Source organism: Thunnus maccoyii, chromosome 15, assembly GCF_910596095.1.
Source record: "Thunnus maccoyii chromosome 15, fThuMac1.1, whole genome shotgun sequence".
Lineage (NCBI taxonomy): Eukaryota > Metazoa > Chordata > Actinopteri > Scombriformes > Scombridae > Thunnus > Thunnus maccoyii.
The window spans coordinates 16,963,244-16,981,850 of NC_056547.1; the positions used below are offsets into that span (position 1 = coordinate 16,963,244).

The 18,607-nt window shown below is 40.3% G+C and overlaps 1 protein-coding gene across 2 annotated transcripts in view; it reads left to right on the plus strand.

Moving 5' to 3' along the window:
• Nucleotides 1-16,230, plus strand: part of spire1a (spire-type actin nucleation factor 1a) — a 30,910-nt gene extending 14,680 nt beyond the window's left edge. The window contains exons 3-18 of one of the 2 annotated variants that reach the window (XM_042436082.1): nt 82-345; nt 2,895-3,020; nt 5,196-5,270; nt 5,426-5,590; nt 5,789-5,875; nt 6,205-6,334; nt 8,202-8,249; nt 8,594-8,748; nt 10,144-10,225; nt 10,358-10,500; nt 12,433-12,462; nt 13,393-13,530; nt 13,650-13,720; nt 13,814-13,841; nt 13,985-14,166; nt 14,257-16,230. In XM_042436082.1, coding sequence (XP_042292016.1) covers nt 82-345; nt 2,895-3,020; nt 5,196-5,270; nt 5,426-5,590; nt 5,789-5,875; nt 6,205-6,334; nt 8,202-8,249; nt 8,594-8,748; nt 10,144-10,225; nt 10,358-10,500; nt 12,433-12,462; nt 13,393-13,530; nt 13,650-13,720; nt 13,814-13,841; nt 13,985-14,166; nt 14,257-14,530 — 1,998 coding nt within the window. In that variant the 3' untranslated portion in view covers nt 14,531-16,230. The remainder of the gene's footprint in view (nt 1-81; nt 346-2,894; nt 3,021-5,195; nt 5,271-5,425; nt 5,591-5,788; nt 5,876-6,204; nt 6,335-8,201; nt 8,250-8,593; nt 8,749-10,143; nt 10,226-10,357; nt 10,501-12,432; nt 12,463-13,392; nt 13,531-13,649; nt 13,721-13,813; nt 13,842-13,984; nt 14,167-14,256) is intronic. The other variant, XM_042436083.1, reaches the window with a different exon arrangement.
• The last annotated feature ends 2,377 nt before the right edge of the window (nt 16,231-18,607 follow it).

An 18,607-nucleotide genomic window follows, 5' to 3' on the forward strand; every position in this document is an offset into this window, starting at 1 on the left:
TCATGTCTATAATATTAGTTTATTCTCCAATAATTCTCACAATAATGATCTCCAATATCCTATTTATCTATTGTCCCACAGGTTATTGACTCACTGGGTGTCATGATCTACAAAGCTCTGGACTATGGACTCAAAGAGAATGAGGAGCGCGAACTCAGCCCGCCGCTGGAGCACCTGATCGACATAATGACCAACACCCAAGAAACCGAGAGTGACCTCTGTCCTGACGAGGGCTACGAAGCCACAGAAGAAGAGGATGAGTGCGGGGAAGAGGAGGAAGGGGAGGAGGGGGAGTCCGTCTCTGCTTCAAGCAGCAGCGTTCGCAGCTATCGAGACATCATCACGGTAGGTTTTTGTTACCAGGGATAGACATGAAATCATCTGTTGTTCCACTTTGACTCCTTGACATTTTTTTTTTTTTTTTTACCTCAGACACTGATTTTAATTGAATAGCAACACATGTGATAAGCACAGATGACAAAATTTAATTGAACAAACTAGTAAAGTGGGCAGTAAGATGTGTGTCTGGTCTGGAAATGAGAGCTTATTTTATCAAACAGCTTTTGTGGCGACATCAAGTCTGTTGAAAACAAAAGTAGAATCCTCACACTCTGTAACACTCCCATTATAACTCTAATAATTTACTGAAATGTTTCGATCAGTCACGGGTTGAGAGACCCATCATCATCATAACAGAGCAGACCTCATCATCGCTGCAGCTTCAAACAAATTCCCCTGCTAGGGGCTGTCATGCTGTAAATTCCCCAAGTAGCTGAATATGAGACTGGTAATTATAGCAGTGTAAACACACTGGTATTTGGGGAATAGGCTTAGAAACTTTCACAACCTGTTCCCTCCATGTAATGAAGGTGTAAAACGTTAAGTCTATTTGCTGCCAGTTTGTGTCTAGCCTGGCCCCTAATTCCTCCAACAATCATCCTTTTGAGCGTATATGGCAACATGTTTGTATGACATGGCTGGATTAGATAAGTGCGTATTCCCGACTGACCTCCTTCCTTGTACTCTGCTTGTTCTGTCAGACAGTTGTGGGTTGTGGGACGATGAGAGTTCAACAAGACTTGAGGGTGACTGAAGATGACAGAAGTTTCTAGTAAAGCATCCTGGAATAGCTAGATGTAGAATGTGCTGCATGGATTTTCTCATTGCTTTAGTGAAATGGAGTGAACCGAGGTTGGCTACATGAGCAGTCATCCTCTTACCAAAGCTGTCAATCTGGGGTTTGGATTGTAGGTGACCCATTTTGCTGGTGTTAAATGCTCTCCAAACCCTCAAATTATTTCACACACAAACAGCCCTCAATTTAAAATCCCGCCAAACTTTGATATGGCATATATTGTTAATAATTTGTTTAAAATTTGCAGTTAAGCTGCAGTTTCGCCCTTTATTTTTAGGTTTCATGCTTCATGCAAATCTTTGTGTTTATCAGAAACAATGGAAACCACTGATGCAGCAGTATTTCAAGCACGGTAGAAAATACTCTTGCTGCTTTTTTTAACATTTTATCTGTGAATTTCACTGCCGTGAACGAGGAAGAAGACACTCTCTGCTGAGTCAGACATTCCTGTGGTTTGCCTAGCCCATCAGGAGAATGTGAAAATATGTCATTGGTCTGGTTTACTCCTTTGTGCTGCTGAAGATAATTTGACGGCCCATCAATTATTCTGGCAGGCAGCTTTTATCATCATTATAATCAAAGTAGATACCATAAGGGTCAGAGTTTGAATGGAATCGGTAATGCGAGTCAGACAATGTTGCTGTGACTGGAGAATCAGGTTTACTTTGTTAAGGTACACAGTTTCATATTTTTAGCCACGCTAGCAGCACGGCTCTAAGGATGACAATGTCAGTTAGTTGGTCGGTCCACCGCTTTCTTCCAGACTGAAATATCTCAACAAATCTTGGATAGATTACATTTAAATTTGTTCAGACATTCATGGTCCTGAGATGATGACTCTTAATGACTTAGATGATCCACTGACTTTTCCTCTACCACCACTATGATGTTGATAGTTAAGGTTTGAGTGAAATGTCCCAATTATTGGATAGAGTTGCCATGAAATTTGGTTCAGCTGTCCATGGTGCCCAGACGTTACCTTATGAGGCAGCTGGATTTGCAAGATCACAAAATCATGTGAGAATCCATCTGGTCAGGCTTCAAGTTATGTGCTTGTGCCCGAACTACCGGTAGTTTGGACCAATCTGCGTCCTACGAGGATTCTTGCGTGATCTTGTGACCTTTACCTTGCAAGGTAAAATGGTGATAGACGATGATAGACAGATGGTTCATCCAATCACCTGCCAAGTATTTTCTGAAAGTGCCTGCCCTTTTTCCAAACAGTTTCCAAGGACGATATCTCAGATGATTCTGTGTAACAAACCATCTGACGTGTCAGGTTAGCCCAGAGGATGACCAAATATCTGCCATACCAATGACATTCCCATCAGCCTGAGCTGTACTTTGTATTTAGTGCTAGTAGCAAATGTTAGCATTTAGCTCGGAGCACCGCTGTGTCCAAGTATAGCCTCACAGAGCTGGTAGCTTAGCTGCAGACTCTTAGAATCCAACCATGTACTGTCAAGACTACCAGAAAATTTTAGTTGATTTCAACAGATGTAAATGAATGCTGTTATTAGCTTTATAGTTGAGTCCAATATGGCTACAAATTGGTGTATATATTTTTCAGAAAATGGCTCAGAAGTTTGTGGTAGTGAGACCTGACATGTCATAAAGGCTCCTCTTATTTGAACTATATGAATGATCTATGTCTGCACCAGTTATGCAAGACACTAATATGTACTTAATATTTGCCATGTTTACTGACTATTCTAAAAGCACCAATATATAACCCTGCTCTTCCATATGTCCCCTACAGCTGTGTTCCTCACACCTTCCCAGCCCATCAGACGCCCCCAACCATTACCAGGCTGTGTGTCGCGCTCTCTATGCTGAGACTAGGGAACTGCATACCTTCCTGGAGAAGATCAAGAGTGCCAAGGAGGTAAGAAACACAAGCATATGACATCTGAGTTTTTAATAAATCCGCTGAGGATAAGTCATAGTCAAGAGGAAACTCATACAATGCCATTTGCTCTCCCACTTGAATTGTTTTTTTTAAATCCCCAGAACTGTTGACACTGACATATAAAGTGAATCGCCTAAACCTTTTTAGAAACTTTTCTAAAAGGTTTGAGGGCACAAAACCAATAAAAGAAAGTACCAAACTCAATTGTCGCAGGGTTTTACCACTCAGTTCAGTTGGTTAAATTGGGGTCTGTTAGGCTACCAGGCTTTCAAACGCTGGGAACAAAAATACCAGAGTGGTGCCCAGAAACAGCACAATAACAACAAAACAGCCCGCAGTGTTGTAAAGGACAGAGACAGAGTAGGTGTCCCTGTTTGACCCTTTTGTTAGGCCAACTGAGAACTCTGGGTCTCTTGGAGAGCTTGGCATGATTTAACTCTGAGTGGACGTGATCTGTCTGCCTGTCCTATGTCACTATGCTAGTTCATTGGCAGATTTATTTCTGTAATTGGAGTAGTGGTTCGGGAGTAATGGAGTATGATAAGTGAGTTGGATTGTGCTTCTGAGAGACCAACTGTTAACCAAGATGTGCTGGAATTGACACTTTTTAATTAAGATAATTAATTGAAAGTTGTTACCATTCCATTTTCTGATTTGCACCCTGACACTAGTGATAAAATGCATAAACTAACATTAATGGACAACCTTTATAAAGTATGTTGCAGAAAAGTGGAGTATAGAGCTAGCGGGAAAACATCTTAGTCAAGCATTGGAAACAGCACATCAAATTGAAGCTCTTGTAGACTTTTGTGTTCCCTGATTGAATTAGGGTCACACATGACTTATTCTGTAGCTGCTCAGGCAGCGTACCTTTACTTGCTCAGTATGGGCACACTCATGCAATAAGTGCGGGCTGTGACTTTTGCAGGGGGGAGAATTCATGAAAACTATGTTATGTAATAAATGGTTATAGAATCAAGTGTAACCTTGTTAAAGCAATTTAAGGAGCTTACAGGAGGCTACAGGGGCTTTGCACTTCCTGTGGTACTGAATGTCACAGGCTAATAAGTAGTTGCTAATAAGTAGCCATGCATAGCACCACACATCACACATGCTTACAAATTAGGATGTTACTCAGTGAGTCTTTCTTTCAGTTTCTATTGCTGTTGTTGTTTTTCCCTCTCTTCTGTCATTGTGTATCAGCTTTTTTTCATCTCAGATTCTCCTGTCTTTTCTTTTTTGTCAATCTGGAAATCAACTGAAAGCCTCATGTGTTGTGAAAGAAGCAGATGACAGACAAAATGTTGCAATGGTTTTAAAAAAAGGAAGGAGACATGTTTAACAAAGATGGAAGATAAATCGATATTGTTTTGATGAGGAGAAAGAAAGGTCAGATAAGGCGAAAAAAGACAAGGGTTGGGTGGAAGGAATGTGTTTCAGCAGTAAACATGGGTGTGGATGAACAGATGCATAGATAGATGATCTGTCTTTAATCTAAAAGTCTGGTATTGAATAATATCATAGATCATGTTTGCTTCATCTGGTCTAGAGCGTTTTAGATTTGTATTTCAAAAATAAACATTTGACTGTGTTTATGATGGAGGGAAAATGAAAAGCGTCCTGTCACAGCCACCTGCCCCTCATTCCAGCCTGGGCAGCTTTGTCCTTATTCAGTATTCATGCCTCTAGTTAAAAAAACAAATCAACTGAAAAGATAGTGTGACAACATGCTCGCAAACACAGCCAGCAGAGTTTACAATGTCTTAAAACTGACAAAGACCTAAATGCAAAAGGGATGTATATATTGAATAAGTCAACGAGAATGATGGTCTTTAACTTTGAACTAGTCACACTGAACTTTCAGTGACTGGCTTGTGCAGCGAGACAGACATTAATAGCCATGAATATCATTAGTTTGCTATTGACTTCTTTTTTCCTACATGCTCATGTGAAACCACATCCATTGATTAATTAACCAGACTGCTACGGCAATACGGGCAGTTTGCCAGTGGCCTCAACTTGATGTCAGCCAGTGCTGTAAATGCAGTGGTACATATACTATCCTGATTTTCATGATATTGCAGTTTTTTTAACTTTTCTTTATCGTTTTTTTCCCTTCTTCTTTCCGTTTTTCCTGTCCTTGCTTGTCAGAACCTTCGGAAAATGGAAGGTGAGACTCGGGAGGAACCTGTTAGAGATCTCGATGAGCTGCAGAATGCAGATTGGGTAAGAATATCAACTTACTGCACCACCACACTGCATTCAACTGAGTATGCATGGGCCACGCCAGGCCAGGCCATGCATTAGTAATTACATAACAGTTATATGTAAAGTATGTTTTCTGATCATAATGCAGAAACTTGTTTTTATTGTCCCTGCAGGCACGGTTCTGGGTACAGGTGATGCGAGATCTACGGGACGGTGTAAAGTTGAAGAAGGTTCAGGAGCGTCAGTACAACCCATTACCTATCGAATACCAGCTCACGCCGTACGAAATGCTGATGGACGACATCCGCTCCAAACGTTACAAGCTGCGAAAAGTCATGGTGAGGGTTTCACTAACCTGCGCAGGTCCAACATGAGCATTTATTATGTTTAGCTATTATCAGTGTTTTGAATTAAAAAAAAATGTTACGATGAGTTTTGCATAATGTATTTTTCTTCATGTTAATAGTATCCACATTTCTTTACTGTCAATTAAAAAGAAACCTGAATCCACAATCTGTTTCACAATGTCATTCCAGGTGAATGGAGACATCCCGCCAAGGTTAAAGAAGAGTGCCCATGAGATCATTCTTGAATTCATCAGGTCGCGGCCGCCTCTCAACCCTGTGAGTAGTACATTACACCAGCTAACAAAACATACTTTCCCTACTGGAGCAATACTAAGCCTTCAGTTTTGATGCAATCTTATTATTCTAAAGTGAATGACTGAGATGATAATTATCCATCCAAATGACTGGGTGCGAGTGAACATAATGACTCATGTTAGTCATCACCATGTTAAAAAAAAAGTGTTAGACTTTGAATAACAGAATAGTTAGCCGAATTAATCCAATTGCAAATTTTTGCAGTCTTTGTGGAGAGGTCTGATGTAAATCTCACTTCCGTCTCCTTGGCGATGACCGTCAAGTGCTCACTCTTGTTATTGTCATGACAGGTCTCAGCGCGTAAACTGAAACCTCACCCGCCACGTCCCCGGAGCCTCCATGAGCGACTGCTGGAGGACATCAAAGCTGAAAGGAAGCTCCGGCCGGTCTCACCGGACATGATCCGCAGAAACCGTTTGGGTGAGACACGCACAGACGGACATAGATGTGTTTATATCCTGGCGTCAATACAAAAATGGACATCAAATGAAAATGCTCATAACTCGCACAACTCATTTTTATGTTACTTTTGTTCAAATGATCAATGTAAACTAAAGAAATCTGTAATCTGAGCGATCGTGGCTGTTAACTTACTGCATGGCTGTTCTTTATGAGCCTAAGGCCTTCACTCAGGACAAAAACCATTAACCATGACTTAATCATTCTTAACCACATCCATCATGATTACACCAACAGCCTTCTTCCTACATTGATCTTTTCTATTAATCAGAAGCGTCATAGAGTTTAAACAAGGATCACTTTGACTGCAGCTATGAGCCTTCAGTTGTTCGCCAAACCTGCAAGGCTCCAGCTGTAACTGTTGTGGATTCCTGACAAATCTCATGGACTGATGAGTTATTTGGTTTGAACTTAATCAACATACCTGCTATAATAGCAGTATGTAATCCTGTCAGTTCTGCCAAAACAGTGCACAGGAGCTAGATAATCTTTTTGGCATGTAGTGGTCGTAATTGGCCAATTTTACTACTAATCTATACAGTTTAAAGCATTTAAGGCCTTAAGCAGATGAAAGCAAACAAGCTAATATTTTGTCAGTCTATACTGTACACTGTTTCTGTGTAGTTCATACAAGACGCCTTTTGTTAAGGGCTTAAGGAGGACTACATGGAGCAGCTGTTGCATAATCATACATACGGGAGGCTTTACAAGGGTCTCTGACACAGTATCTGAATGACTGAGATTACAAAGAGTGTATTATTTTTAGGAACAAGTCTCTATTTTTTTTATGAATGATACTTTTTACAAACTTGGATGATTCATTGACTTCACCATCCATTTTAAACTCTCATCTTTTCTTTTTCTCCAATTTGCTTCCATCTTCTTTTATCAAACACGGGCATTTCTGTCAGTCATGCGACCTCTTAGCATGTCTTACAGTTTTGACTCATCAGGTAAAGTTTCACGTCACCTGTTGTCCTGCCTATTATTGTACCTGTGTTACAGGCTATTTTTAGGATTAGCACCTACCTTCCCCTTATTTTAAACAGGCACACCTATTCTTCCTATGTCACTCTTTTGTTTTACACGTTAATGTATGACACACCACTGTCACATTCTGACTGTTGTGATAGAGAAATCTACAGCGCATCTTTTAATTTTGTGAAATTTTAATGAGATTGTTCACTTAATTTTGCATGTTTTTTTTTTTAAGTGGGGTAATTTCAGAGGCAGTCTACCGCATTTCTTCAAAAGAGCAGGAGTTCTACATTTTAAGCATGTTATGAATAGTGTAAGTTTAAAGTTTGAAAACCTCTGGATATAGTAGCTTCTCACAGGGGCTATCGGTCGTCTAGGTGACGAGGGATAGTCATTGAGCCAGAACCAGTTGGATGAGATTACAGATCACCACTCTGCAGCCTACTTGTCAACCTAATCCGCTCTCTCACTGAGGAATATGAAAAATTGCATAACACGGTTAGCAGCGGCCTCCCTCAGATAAAGTTGAATGACAGATGACGGTCTGAATGTAGTGCTGCAGTTTATAGGACGACCGTAATCCAGACGGATGTACGAGAATAACCTTTCACGCTTTGGCTGCACTCATTGTCTTTCTCCTGATGCCCTCACTGTCCCTCTGTGCTTTCCAGCTATGTTTGTGTGCGTGAGTGTAGCCCACGATTATACAGCATCCCCCTCAATGCACACCTGGTCTGACAGATGCTTGTTGCTGTCAAAATCTTCCTCTGTAGCAGCCTGTTGTTAGGGATGAAAATATGAATGTGTGGTGTCCTACTGAAGGCTAAATCCCCTTCACTTCTTTCTGCAGGTGCAGGGAAAAGCATCAGCACTCCTCAGGACTTGTTCCGCAGCTCAGGTAAAGTACATAAAACATCTCACGGGCATGAAGCCAGCGTCAGTGGTGTGATCTATCGTTGTTTCAAGAAATCTTTTGGCTTTGTAACAAAATACATTATGTCATCATGTCAACATGATTGACGATTAAATCTGTAACTTTAGCATACCGTTGGGGACTATCTTGCCTAAAATATGGTGTACAGACTTTGTATTATCATATAGTGACAGTATGAATACACCCATAGTTTACACAGAAGGCATGGTGGCCAGCTGTTAAGATCAGGAGACAGTTCGTAATATTTTATGGTTCACTTGTGATACAATGTTATATATATTGTCTGGGATTCCATCTTCCACCTACAGACACTCCTGATGCACCCAGGAAGTTGGCTGTCAGCACTCAGTCTCTAGCCAGTGGCACAACGGCACCCAATCAAGGCGGAGTACAACCACTTTCCCAAAGGAAGAGGCTGCTCAGGGCACCCACGCTGGCTGAACTGGACAGCTCTGAATCTGATGTAAGATGTCGGAATCTTTGTGTGGTATAATCTTAACAAAGTACATCGAGAGAGAAAGATGAAATGATTTCTATTCGTCAAGTAATGATATGGTTAAAGTCCAACTGAAATTAAATTTGTCTGTTAAAGCATTTACATTGCTCTGTAAATCATGTGTCCTGTGTTCTCCTTTGAGAAGGGAGAAATTTATATTTAATATTTTATGGTTCTACAGTGCTGTAACAGTCCTGCAACATAACGCAAAATCCACAGAATCTCAACAAAACCCATATTAGCTTTCCATCTAAAGTCTCCTTCTTATCTAACTTAGAAACATGAACACATGTCTGATCCTTACAAACATTCCCCAGGGAAAAGCACACAGCTAATGTTGGTTTGCTGGCTGGTTAGCCAATTAGCTGCTCAGCTGCAGCTCATTAACCATCATGTAAACATACAGATGGGTGACAAATTAAAGCATAAACCGGTACAGGTCTGAATGCTTGACTCGTACGGTGAGGGGATCTGGTGGGTCTGAGTTGTTCTGAGTGATCATCTTTATCCTATGATGAAACATTTCTATCCTGATGGGAGTGGTCTCCTCCAGGATGACAATACCCCAATTCACAGGGCACGAGGAGTCACTGAATGGTTTGATGAGTATGAAAATGATGTGAATCATATGCTTTGACCTTCACAGTCACCACATCTCAACCCAACTGGACACCTATGGGAGATTTTGGACCGACATGTTAGATAGCGCTTTCCACCACCACCATCATCAAAACACCAAATGACGGATTATCTTTTGGCAGAATAGTGTTCATCCCTCCAGTAGAGTTCAGAGGCTTGTAGAATTGATGCCAAGGCGCAATGAAGCTGTTCTGTCGGCACGTGGTGGTCCAACACCTTACTAAGACACTTCATGTTGGGTTTTTCCTTTAACTTGTCACCTGTCTGTAGCTGCAAATGTCAGTTGGGTTTGTTTAGATGCTGGTGTGGTTCTTACCTTTCAGTACCACTGCTATCAACACACTGCCTGCCCATGACTTGTAAACTACGGCGCAAGTTTGTGTACTTTGTGTCTGGTTCCCCTGCCGAGCCTCAGCCTGCAAGCTGTTGGCAAACACAGACATCGACACGCCCCTCCGGCTGCTGCTGAGACAGAAAAGGAGCATTTTTGGATATCTGACCTTTTCTTCTTCTTCTTTAATAATGGAAACTAGTGACAATACATTTGCCTAAAACACTGACAACACTGTGACTGCAAAAAGGGATAATTAAATGTGATTTCAGCTCGACTTTAATTCATATTCCTGTTTATTTATAGTGTTTCTTGGATAAATTTTGTATTTATTTTGTAGTTTTTCTTCTTCTTGTGGTTAAATCTGTTCTGTGTAATCCTCTGGTTTACAGGAGGAGCCCACACGGAGCAGCTCCAGTATGTCCACATCTTTGATAGACGACACGTCACCTGAGTCTGTCGTGGGGAAGAAGGGTAAGAGCATTGAATGTAGTGGAGTTATTAAGTACTACTTTTTGTTCACACCAAACTTAAGGTACCAAAGCATGAAAGTTCCCTCTTTGGTAGTTTTTTCATGCATTCTTTTTTTTTTTCTCATCACTCCAGCACCCCCACAGTTCCTGCCAATCTCTGCTACCCCACAACCAGACAAGCGTCAGTCTCCACAGCGGCGGCACTCTATCGAGAAGGAGACCCCCACCAATGTTCGCCCTTTTGTACCGCCATCCAGACAGAGCTCCAAGTCATTGGTATGTAAACTATGAGAGCAGTTTCTCTTGGATTTACCATCAAAGCCTGAATGAATGAATGCAGTCCTCACGGTTGATAACTGAGCTTTGCATCACAGACAGAACAGATTTTACTCTATAAGTTGCTTATATTAGATGAAATGTTTCCCACAGAAATAGATTCTATCTGTGGCGGGGAGATACACCCGTGTTTTCTTAAATTGATTAGTAAATAATACTGTATATAAAGTGCTCCACTGCAAATAGCATGTAGCTATGTACAGTGAACCTTGACAACCCAGCTGTATTTTGACAGTGTTGTGTTAAGAACATAAATAGATTAACTTATCAGAGTTAACTTGAATGCATCAGTGCATCATTCGTGAACTCTGGTTTGATTCTGTTCAGGAATTCGGCCAGCTGAACAAGAATCCTTCCTCACACGCATGATCATGTTTTGATTCAGAGAGAGAGAGAGAGAAGCATTTATCTGAGTTGCAGAAGTTAAGTCTGTAGAATTTAAAGTCATAATCATGGACTTAATTTGGATGAATGCAGCCCATTACTGTGGTTACATACAGCAACATCACTGGACGTACAATATATCTGTTGAATTTACTCCCGTCCTGTGACTGGTCATTTGTTTGCCATGAGGTCACTGGTTCTCTGAGTAACTCTGAGCTGGTCGTATGATTCTAGTGAGGTTGATGGCTGTAATTGAAACCACAGGACAGGCTGCTGTATGAAGAGGATTTAGAGGGAATTGGTTCATTCTCACCACTTGCTGGTTTAATGGCAGACCTCTGGCGCCAAACCAGGGCTCCTAGTTTCAACCAGCCGAATCAATTTAAAATTGTACACTTCGTTTCACGGTAGTTTATTACTCTGATATTGCTAATGATTCACTTTAAGAACAATGGTTTCATTTATTAATAGTAATTTGTCACACTATTTTTATATTACTTTTCCTTTATACTTTTCATATTGGTGATTAAATCCTTTTTTCTTAAAAATGAGAAAAATTCAACTTCTTTATGCAATAGTGGGGTATTCAAAAGCCACATTTCACGGTTTTCTAGTCGTCCTTTTTATGATTGAAAACACGACTAATTAATTTTCATCTCTCAAGCACACACTCAAACATGCCTTTCACATACATGCTACGAGTTTAGCTTTTCTAGTAGATGTAAAACAGTAACATCTTTGTTGCAATCCACTCCCCTTTCTAACTCATTATGTTTACACTGGTTAGCTGTCTTGTTCCAAAAAGACTTACTTGCAGTCATTTCCTATTTCATATAATGCTGCAGCTGAGGGCGGATTCCAGCGCCAAGGTAACTTGGTCAACTTTCTGTTTATCACAACCATCCATCTTTTTTTTTTTAAATGTTTCATTATCGTATTTTTCTATATGAGAACTGAAGGCCGGCGGGGATGTCTGATACTTAGCTCTGCACCATCAGTAGACACCAGCTGTGCTCCTCGGTGTCTGTGATGGAGCAGAAAGAATGCAATCATGAGATGAAGGCTGCCATCTCGGTGAACTCTCCTCCCCTGGGATGGATGCTGTCAGATGATTTTTCTATCATGAGACTTGCTGTTCTGAAGTTCTGCTGTTTAGAAATTAGATTTCATGCCGCATATGATATGAAATAACAGTAAATTAATGGTACATAGGCTCTCATGCAAGGAGGAAGTTTATGAAGTAATGTATGAGTTATGATCAGGACTTTATCACCTTTACAAAATGGCTGTAAAGAGAGTTTTGTTGTCATAAACTCTTAAGAAATATGGCTGTAAATGATGATGTAACTGACAGCCTCTCAAAACATCCCCCAGTAGATTCATGACGTTCTTGTATTAAACTTAATTAAGCGTACTGTATGTAATTAGCTTGTTGGAATATAAGGTCCTGTTCTGTTTGAACATCCTGTTCCTCTGTCTGCTGGTCAGGTGGAAGCAGCCAGTGGTGCTCAGGGCACGGTATGTCACTGTTACTGCATATCATCAAATTGTATCATCAAAAACACATAACACTGTGTGGGGAACCCTTCCAGAATACCATATAATTCAATAGACTTTTTTTGGATGAATAGGACCTTGTGTCGTGACCATGTTTTAAATGGGAGGTCTTGGCATACTGAAAATAGCTCAGGGAAAGTGAAAAGGGAAAATAAGAGAATCTGTAAACATTTACAGCAGAGTTTTTTAATCCAAGCCAGCTGAAGGATAGTGAGCGTAAATGATTGGTGGAGAAGTTCCCTGAGCAATTTTCACTTCTGTGGAGATTAACTGTTGGTGCATTAAGCTGAGACAAAAGAGTTTCATTAAGAAAATGTTAAAGAAGCTTCCAGCTATGTCACAAATCTCCTGCTGACCACAGCTTACACCATGATGGGCGTCCACTTGCAAATTGTTTGAGTAGAAATAATTGTTTTAAAACATTCATTAGAATGTAAAACTGGTAATTGGTCCATTGAGTAATGTTTATTTTTAATATGGACCTGTGGTCTGGAATAAGGTGAATGGAATAATTGAATAAAGTAAATTGAGGGCCAAAAGCTGTGGACCACCAACATGGCGGGTGTGTTACATCACAAGGAAGCTTGTATTTCTGTTCACTGTCATGCCGTCATGTCATGGGAAGCATCATTTGTATTTCATAAGTTGCAGAAGATGCTTTCACTCTCACCATCTCATCGCATGGTTTGGTGTTTCGGTAAAATGGTGTACAATGGGTGTTTGTATTTTGGGGCATTTGGTCTGTTTTGTATTGCTTTGTTCTTGCCTTTAGCCACATTCACATGGTGTTAGTCTCACTGGCAGCAAATAACATCACTTCTTGCTGTTGTTGTTCAGTCATCTACATAATGGAAAGGCAGTTTGCTGATGTGATATGTGTTTTTCCTTCAGGAGGAGTTCTGCTACCCAGTGGAGTGTCTGGCTCTGACGGTGGAGGAGGTGATGCACATCAGGCAGGTTCTGGTCAAGGCAGAGCTGGAGAAGTTTCAGCAGTATAAAGAGATCTACAACGCCCTCAAGAAAGGAAAGGTAGACACCAGCTGTAGCGTTTTATCCTCAATCAGACTGATTATTTCTCACAGTCATTTAAATGCATCAGATTCCATGTACTGTACCTCCCTCACTTCACCTTCCACTTTCCTCTCTAGCTTTGCTTTTCATGTCGGACCAAGAGGTTTTCCCTCTTTACCTGGTCGTACACTTGCCAGTTCTGTAAAAGGTAAATTAAATCACTCCTCCTGGAACTACTTTACTGAAGTACAGCAGCTATTCAGGACTGTTAAACTTACCAGTTAATCTCTATCTTCTCCAGGCCTGTGTGCTCCCAGTGCTCTAAGAAGGTAGGAAGCTGTCGACTTAATTTTAACACACTCTTGTCTGCTGTCAGCTGATCCATGAACACCATAAAACTATATGCACTATATACTATAGAAGTGGTTCTTAAGATCTATTTGTTTATCTATTTGTGTATCTTTTACCTCAGATGCGGCTTCCATCTAAGCCCTATTCCACCTTACCGATCTACTCTTTGGGTCCCAGTGCTATGGCTAAAGAAGAGGCAAGTGAAGCTTCTGCCCCTGCTGCCCCCGTTGAGCCAGCAGGCGCAGAAAAGCATCCATTTGGATCTGGACACAGCAGACACAGCCTACGCAGGAGTGTTTACAAGTAGGTTACCGCAGAATTCAAATTTCTTGTATATGCAGAGCAATAATAGGGAAAAAATGTTATTTATTCATTATTTCTCTCTGTCCTCAGGTTGTCCAAGCACAGCAGCGGCAGTAGTAGCAGCAAAGATGGCCGTTCACAGGACGAGCCAGAGCTGCCCAAGGAACTGACTGAGGACTGGGTCACCATGGAGGTTTGCGTGGACTGCAAAAAGTTCATCACGGAGATCATCTCCTCCAGCAAGCGCAGCCTGTGCGTAGCCACCAAGCGTGCCCGCCTCAACCGCAAAACCCAGTCCTTCTACATGTCGTCGTCTAACTCGGTCAACTTCAGGCCCTCAGAGCGCACCATTAATGAGGTGTAGAGAGTAAGACTGTCCTGTGCACTTTCTGTTCAAGCCTCCTCCAGAGCTTATTTGTTCAATAAAAAGAAAACTCCCTACTTAGTGCAGTTTTGACACTGACTGGTTCACTGCAATGTATGAAAATGGTGTTTTCCAGTGACCGTGAGGCCAGTCCATCTCAGCCCCAAAGTTAGGAAAGGTTTGTATACCTTACCCCCCCCTCTCAGGAAAAGCTACGGCACGCTATGATTGGTCATGACAGAGACGTGTGGTCAGGACTCTGCATTAGCTGCCAGATAACAATGGAGAGCCATGTTTCTTTATGTGACCGTGATAATTCAGGGCATGTTAGCGGTGGGTAAAGTGGATATATTGAGCTGCTGATGTCGCTAAAGTGAACCAGGTAAGAGAATGAGAGCTGGATCAAAGGATACAGGAAGAAAGAAAATGTTGTAGTGATACTGTGTAAATAGCATAAAGGCCCAACCCTAATCTTAGCTAAGTTTTCCAGTTCCTGTTTACTTCTAGCACTCAGGATGAACAACCGATTGTCTTTTGACAGTAATGCACTGTAGATCTTCCTGTCAGGTCTGCTGGGGTAGATCTCTGCCACTCCCTGCCCCTCTCTTATTCTTCCAGCAACAATTATGCCAAATGTTCCATTGTTCATTTTTTTTTGTTGCCAGTTTTCATCAAACATAGTCTGACAAATACATATTTACTACTTTTCTCATGATATTGGGATGACAAGTTGAGGGGTGAAAATGTATTATTTTTCTGGGTGAGTTTTGGCTATTTCAGTTATAATGTATATTAAATTCTGTGCCTGGTGCCAAAATGTAATTTCTTTGAATGCCTTTGTAGTTATGGACCTATTGTACATATGTGTTATAATCTCAACGGGGGACATTTTAGGGTACATCTAAGTTTTTTTTCTTGCCCTTTCATTGTCCAAGCCGGGCAATAGAATCACAGAAATGTAGGGTTATGAATGTGTACATGCTGTATATCTAAATTACTCCAAATTTAATATAAAATCTTTACTAAGTAGACGTATAATTTTACTATGTTTTTAAGATTTCTGCCTGTGGAGTATCAAAACTTTATTTGAAATTCCTCTCTGAAACGTTTATTATTAGTGTTCTTAAGGTTTGTGTTATATGTAATATTAAGATTGTATTTCTGTTGTATAGTTTATAAACTCCTCAGTGTTAAGATACTCCTAAATCTCAAATAGCACTTTTACTGGACCAATTTATTGTTTATGTTGGGGTTTTGTCTTAATTAATAATAATAATAATAATTAAAATCTTTGTTTATCACCTCTTGGGGGTCCATAGTGCCATTTCCCAGGGTTCCTCATGAATGAAATTAGTATGAATGGCTGCAAGTTGTTTGCAAGGAAGGAATAATGGCTAAAAGAAAACAAAACACTCCTGAATTGAATGTAGGTTTTTTAAAGTATATAACTGTCATTAATTATACAAACATGAACATACACACACAAACATCTGACTGTATGTTCATATAGTGTGTTTTGTGACAGTTGTTAGCAAACGAACATAAAGCCTAACCAGCCTGTTAGATAATAATGATGCCATGTTCCTATAAAAATAGTACATCCGAGCAGATTTATTTTAGGCCTGTGTAAGGAATGTGTGCATGCTGTATTGTGACTCGTTTTTATCAAAGAAACTATAATAAAATCATCATGATTCTTATGTTTGACTCCATATCTGTATCATAGATACTGTAAAACTCCAAGTGTAAGATCTGTTATCTCTGTGAAGCTGTTTGAGTCAGCAGAGGGCGATAAAGGAAATCTTTTCGGTTGCACTTTACATTTTCCTGCAGTTTTAGGGACATCAGGTGGCGGATGATGTGTATTGCAGGTATTTTAAGTTGTATTACTTTGCAATACTCAGGGTTTACATGTCAAATTATGGAGATTGCGTTATATAACATAAGAGTGTTGTCATGAAAACTGCTGCAATAGTTATTTTAGAAAGAGTGAAGATGTGTTGCATTCAAACACTTTACATGACTATATGTAGACATACTTGGAAGTAGTACTAACTTCAATATAAAAGTTTTACTTCACTTTTACCTTTTAAAGAAAACTTGCTTTCTTAACTTTTATTCAGTTTTATGACAGATTTCCAAGACTTTTAATATTAACACAATATTAAATGTTCTACTGTTGCTTATTTTCAGGGAGCTGCTTTTGGGCATTTTAACAGCTTTATTGGATTAAATATTGAATTGATTTTGAAATCACAGGTGAGTTTTTTTTTTTTAGCAGGTTGAAATGTTTGACAACCTTCAGTGCACCTTGTACCACAAATTTCACCTTAAAACCTTATCTGAAAAATGTATTATCTTATTGGGACTTGCGTAAAAGAAATACCTCACAGATAGCAGAACTTCTAAAGCACTCCTGGCTGTACTGTAGGTGTAAATTTTCTTAATCCCCCTGTCCATCACATTAACACAGGGGAGTAAAGTTACAGACCGGCCATTGACCCTCTCACATGACACAGCGGGGAATTCCCTCAATTAGTATTTAAAAAAACACTACTCCAAATAGGTGCCTCTGGATGTGCTTCTCTCGAACCAAAAAACAAACTCTAATCTCGACTGTTTTCTGTTGAGAATTGAGTTTCAAATCATGAACTTAAGGGTTTTTATCCTGGTAAAGGTGTTTAAAATGAGAAATGGTGGTTAATAATTGATTTTAGATTGTATTTTTGATTGATTTTCATCATCCATATACTATATGGTAGTACTGATACTGAATAAGACTTAGTGGGATATTGAGATTTGGCTAAAAAAAAAAGTCATACAGCACTTCATTGCTTACAGTCTTACACAGGTTATAGGGTGAGGTTTTTATGGTAAGTATTGGTGACTTAAGGGTATGTGTGTGTGTGCGTACAGGTCTTTAAACCACAATTATGTGTGTATGTGCGCACACAGAAAAAGGCTAGCAATGAAATGCTATCCCTTGATGGGTTAGTAACAGATGCTGAAAATAACCTGCCAGGCCACAGCCTCTCCTGAAGGGTGACCCTCACACACTGGTTTCTATGGAAAGACAGCAAGCAAACACACACCAGTAAACAGTCTGAGCAGGCTGTGTATTTAGCAGCAGCAGCTCAATAAAAAGTTTCACAGGGTGTTGTTCTTACATGCTGCTCTGGCTAACTGAGTGGAGCACATGACATCTGTCTAATCTGATGGCAAATTAATCATAATGGTCACAATCTGTTATTCTTTTAAGGTTTTATGTTCATTTTTTAAAATCAGACACATTCCTGCTATTTATATATCATTCTGTGCAGTATGTATGTATTTTTAATGGTTTGCTTGGGCATTACGTATTGAATCCACACACATGCACATGTACAGAAGGTTACTGTGTGACGAGGCTAACAAGCAGCCATTTCAGTCAACGACAATCTGGGCCTGCTAATGTGGAGCGTGAGGAAATTCCCGTTTGGTTGCTACTCCCGGACGAGTTTCAATGTTTCCCCACTAATGGGCAGGGATTAAAATGTTAAGAGTGAAATCTGATCCCACATCTCTTCCCCCTAAGGTCAACTTGACCAGGGGGGCTGCATATAAGTAGGCCATACAATACGAACAGTGAGCCTCTCAGGGGGGGAAACTGGTAAAGGGATATTTAGCGTACATGTGGAGCTCCTCATGCCAGACACTCTTTATGAAGATAATGTGGTCTGAAGGGGGCCAAGAGGTCAGAACATGTCATTCATATGCTAACATAAAACAAAGTATCTATTTCAGAACAGACAAACTGTAAACAGGTTTTTTGTCCTTCCTGTATCATTACACCAAAGTTAAATATGTTGCAGTATTTTAGTGGATGTTGCACTAGCGCTGGTTAACGTATGGAAAGCAAATGTGTCACCTGATAGCTGTTGAACATGTTTCTGTGTCAACAATGTTCCCTTGAGTATGAAGACACTCAGGCAGTCTGCAGACAAATTAACCATTTATATCTGCGTCAAGTGCAACTAACAGCTCGATGAACAGAGATAAAATCTGTACCGCCGTCCAGAACAGATTCAGCACAATAAA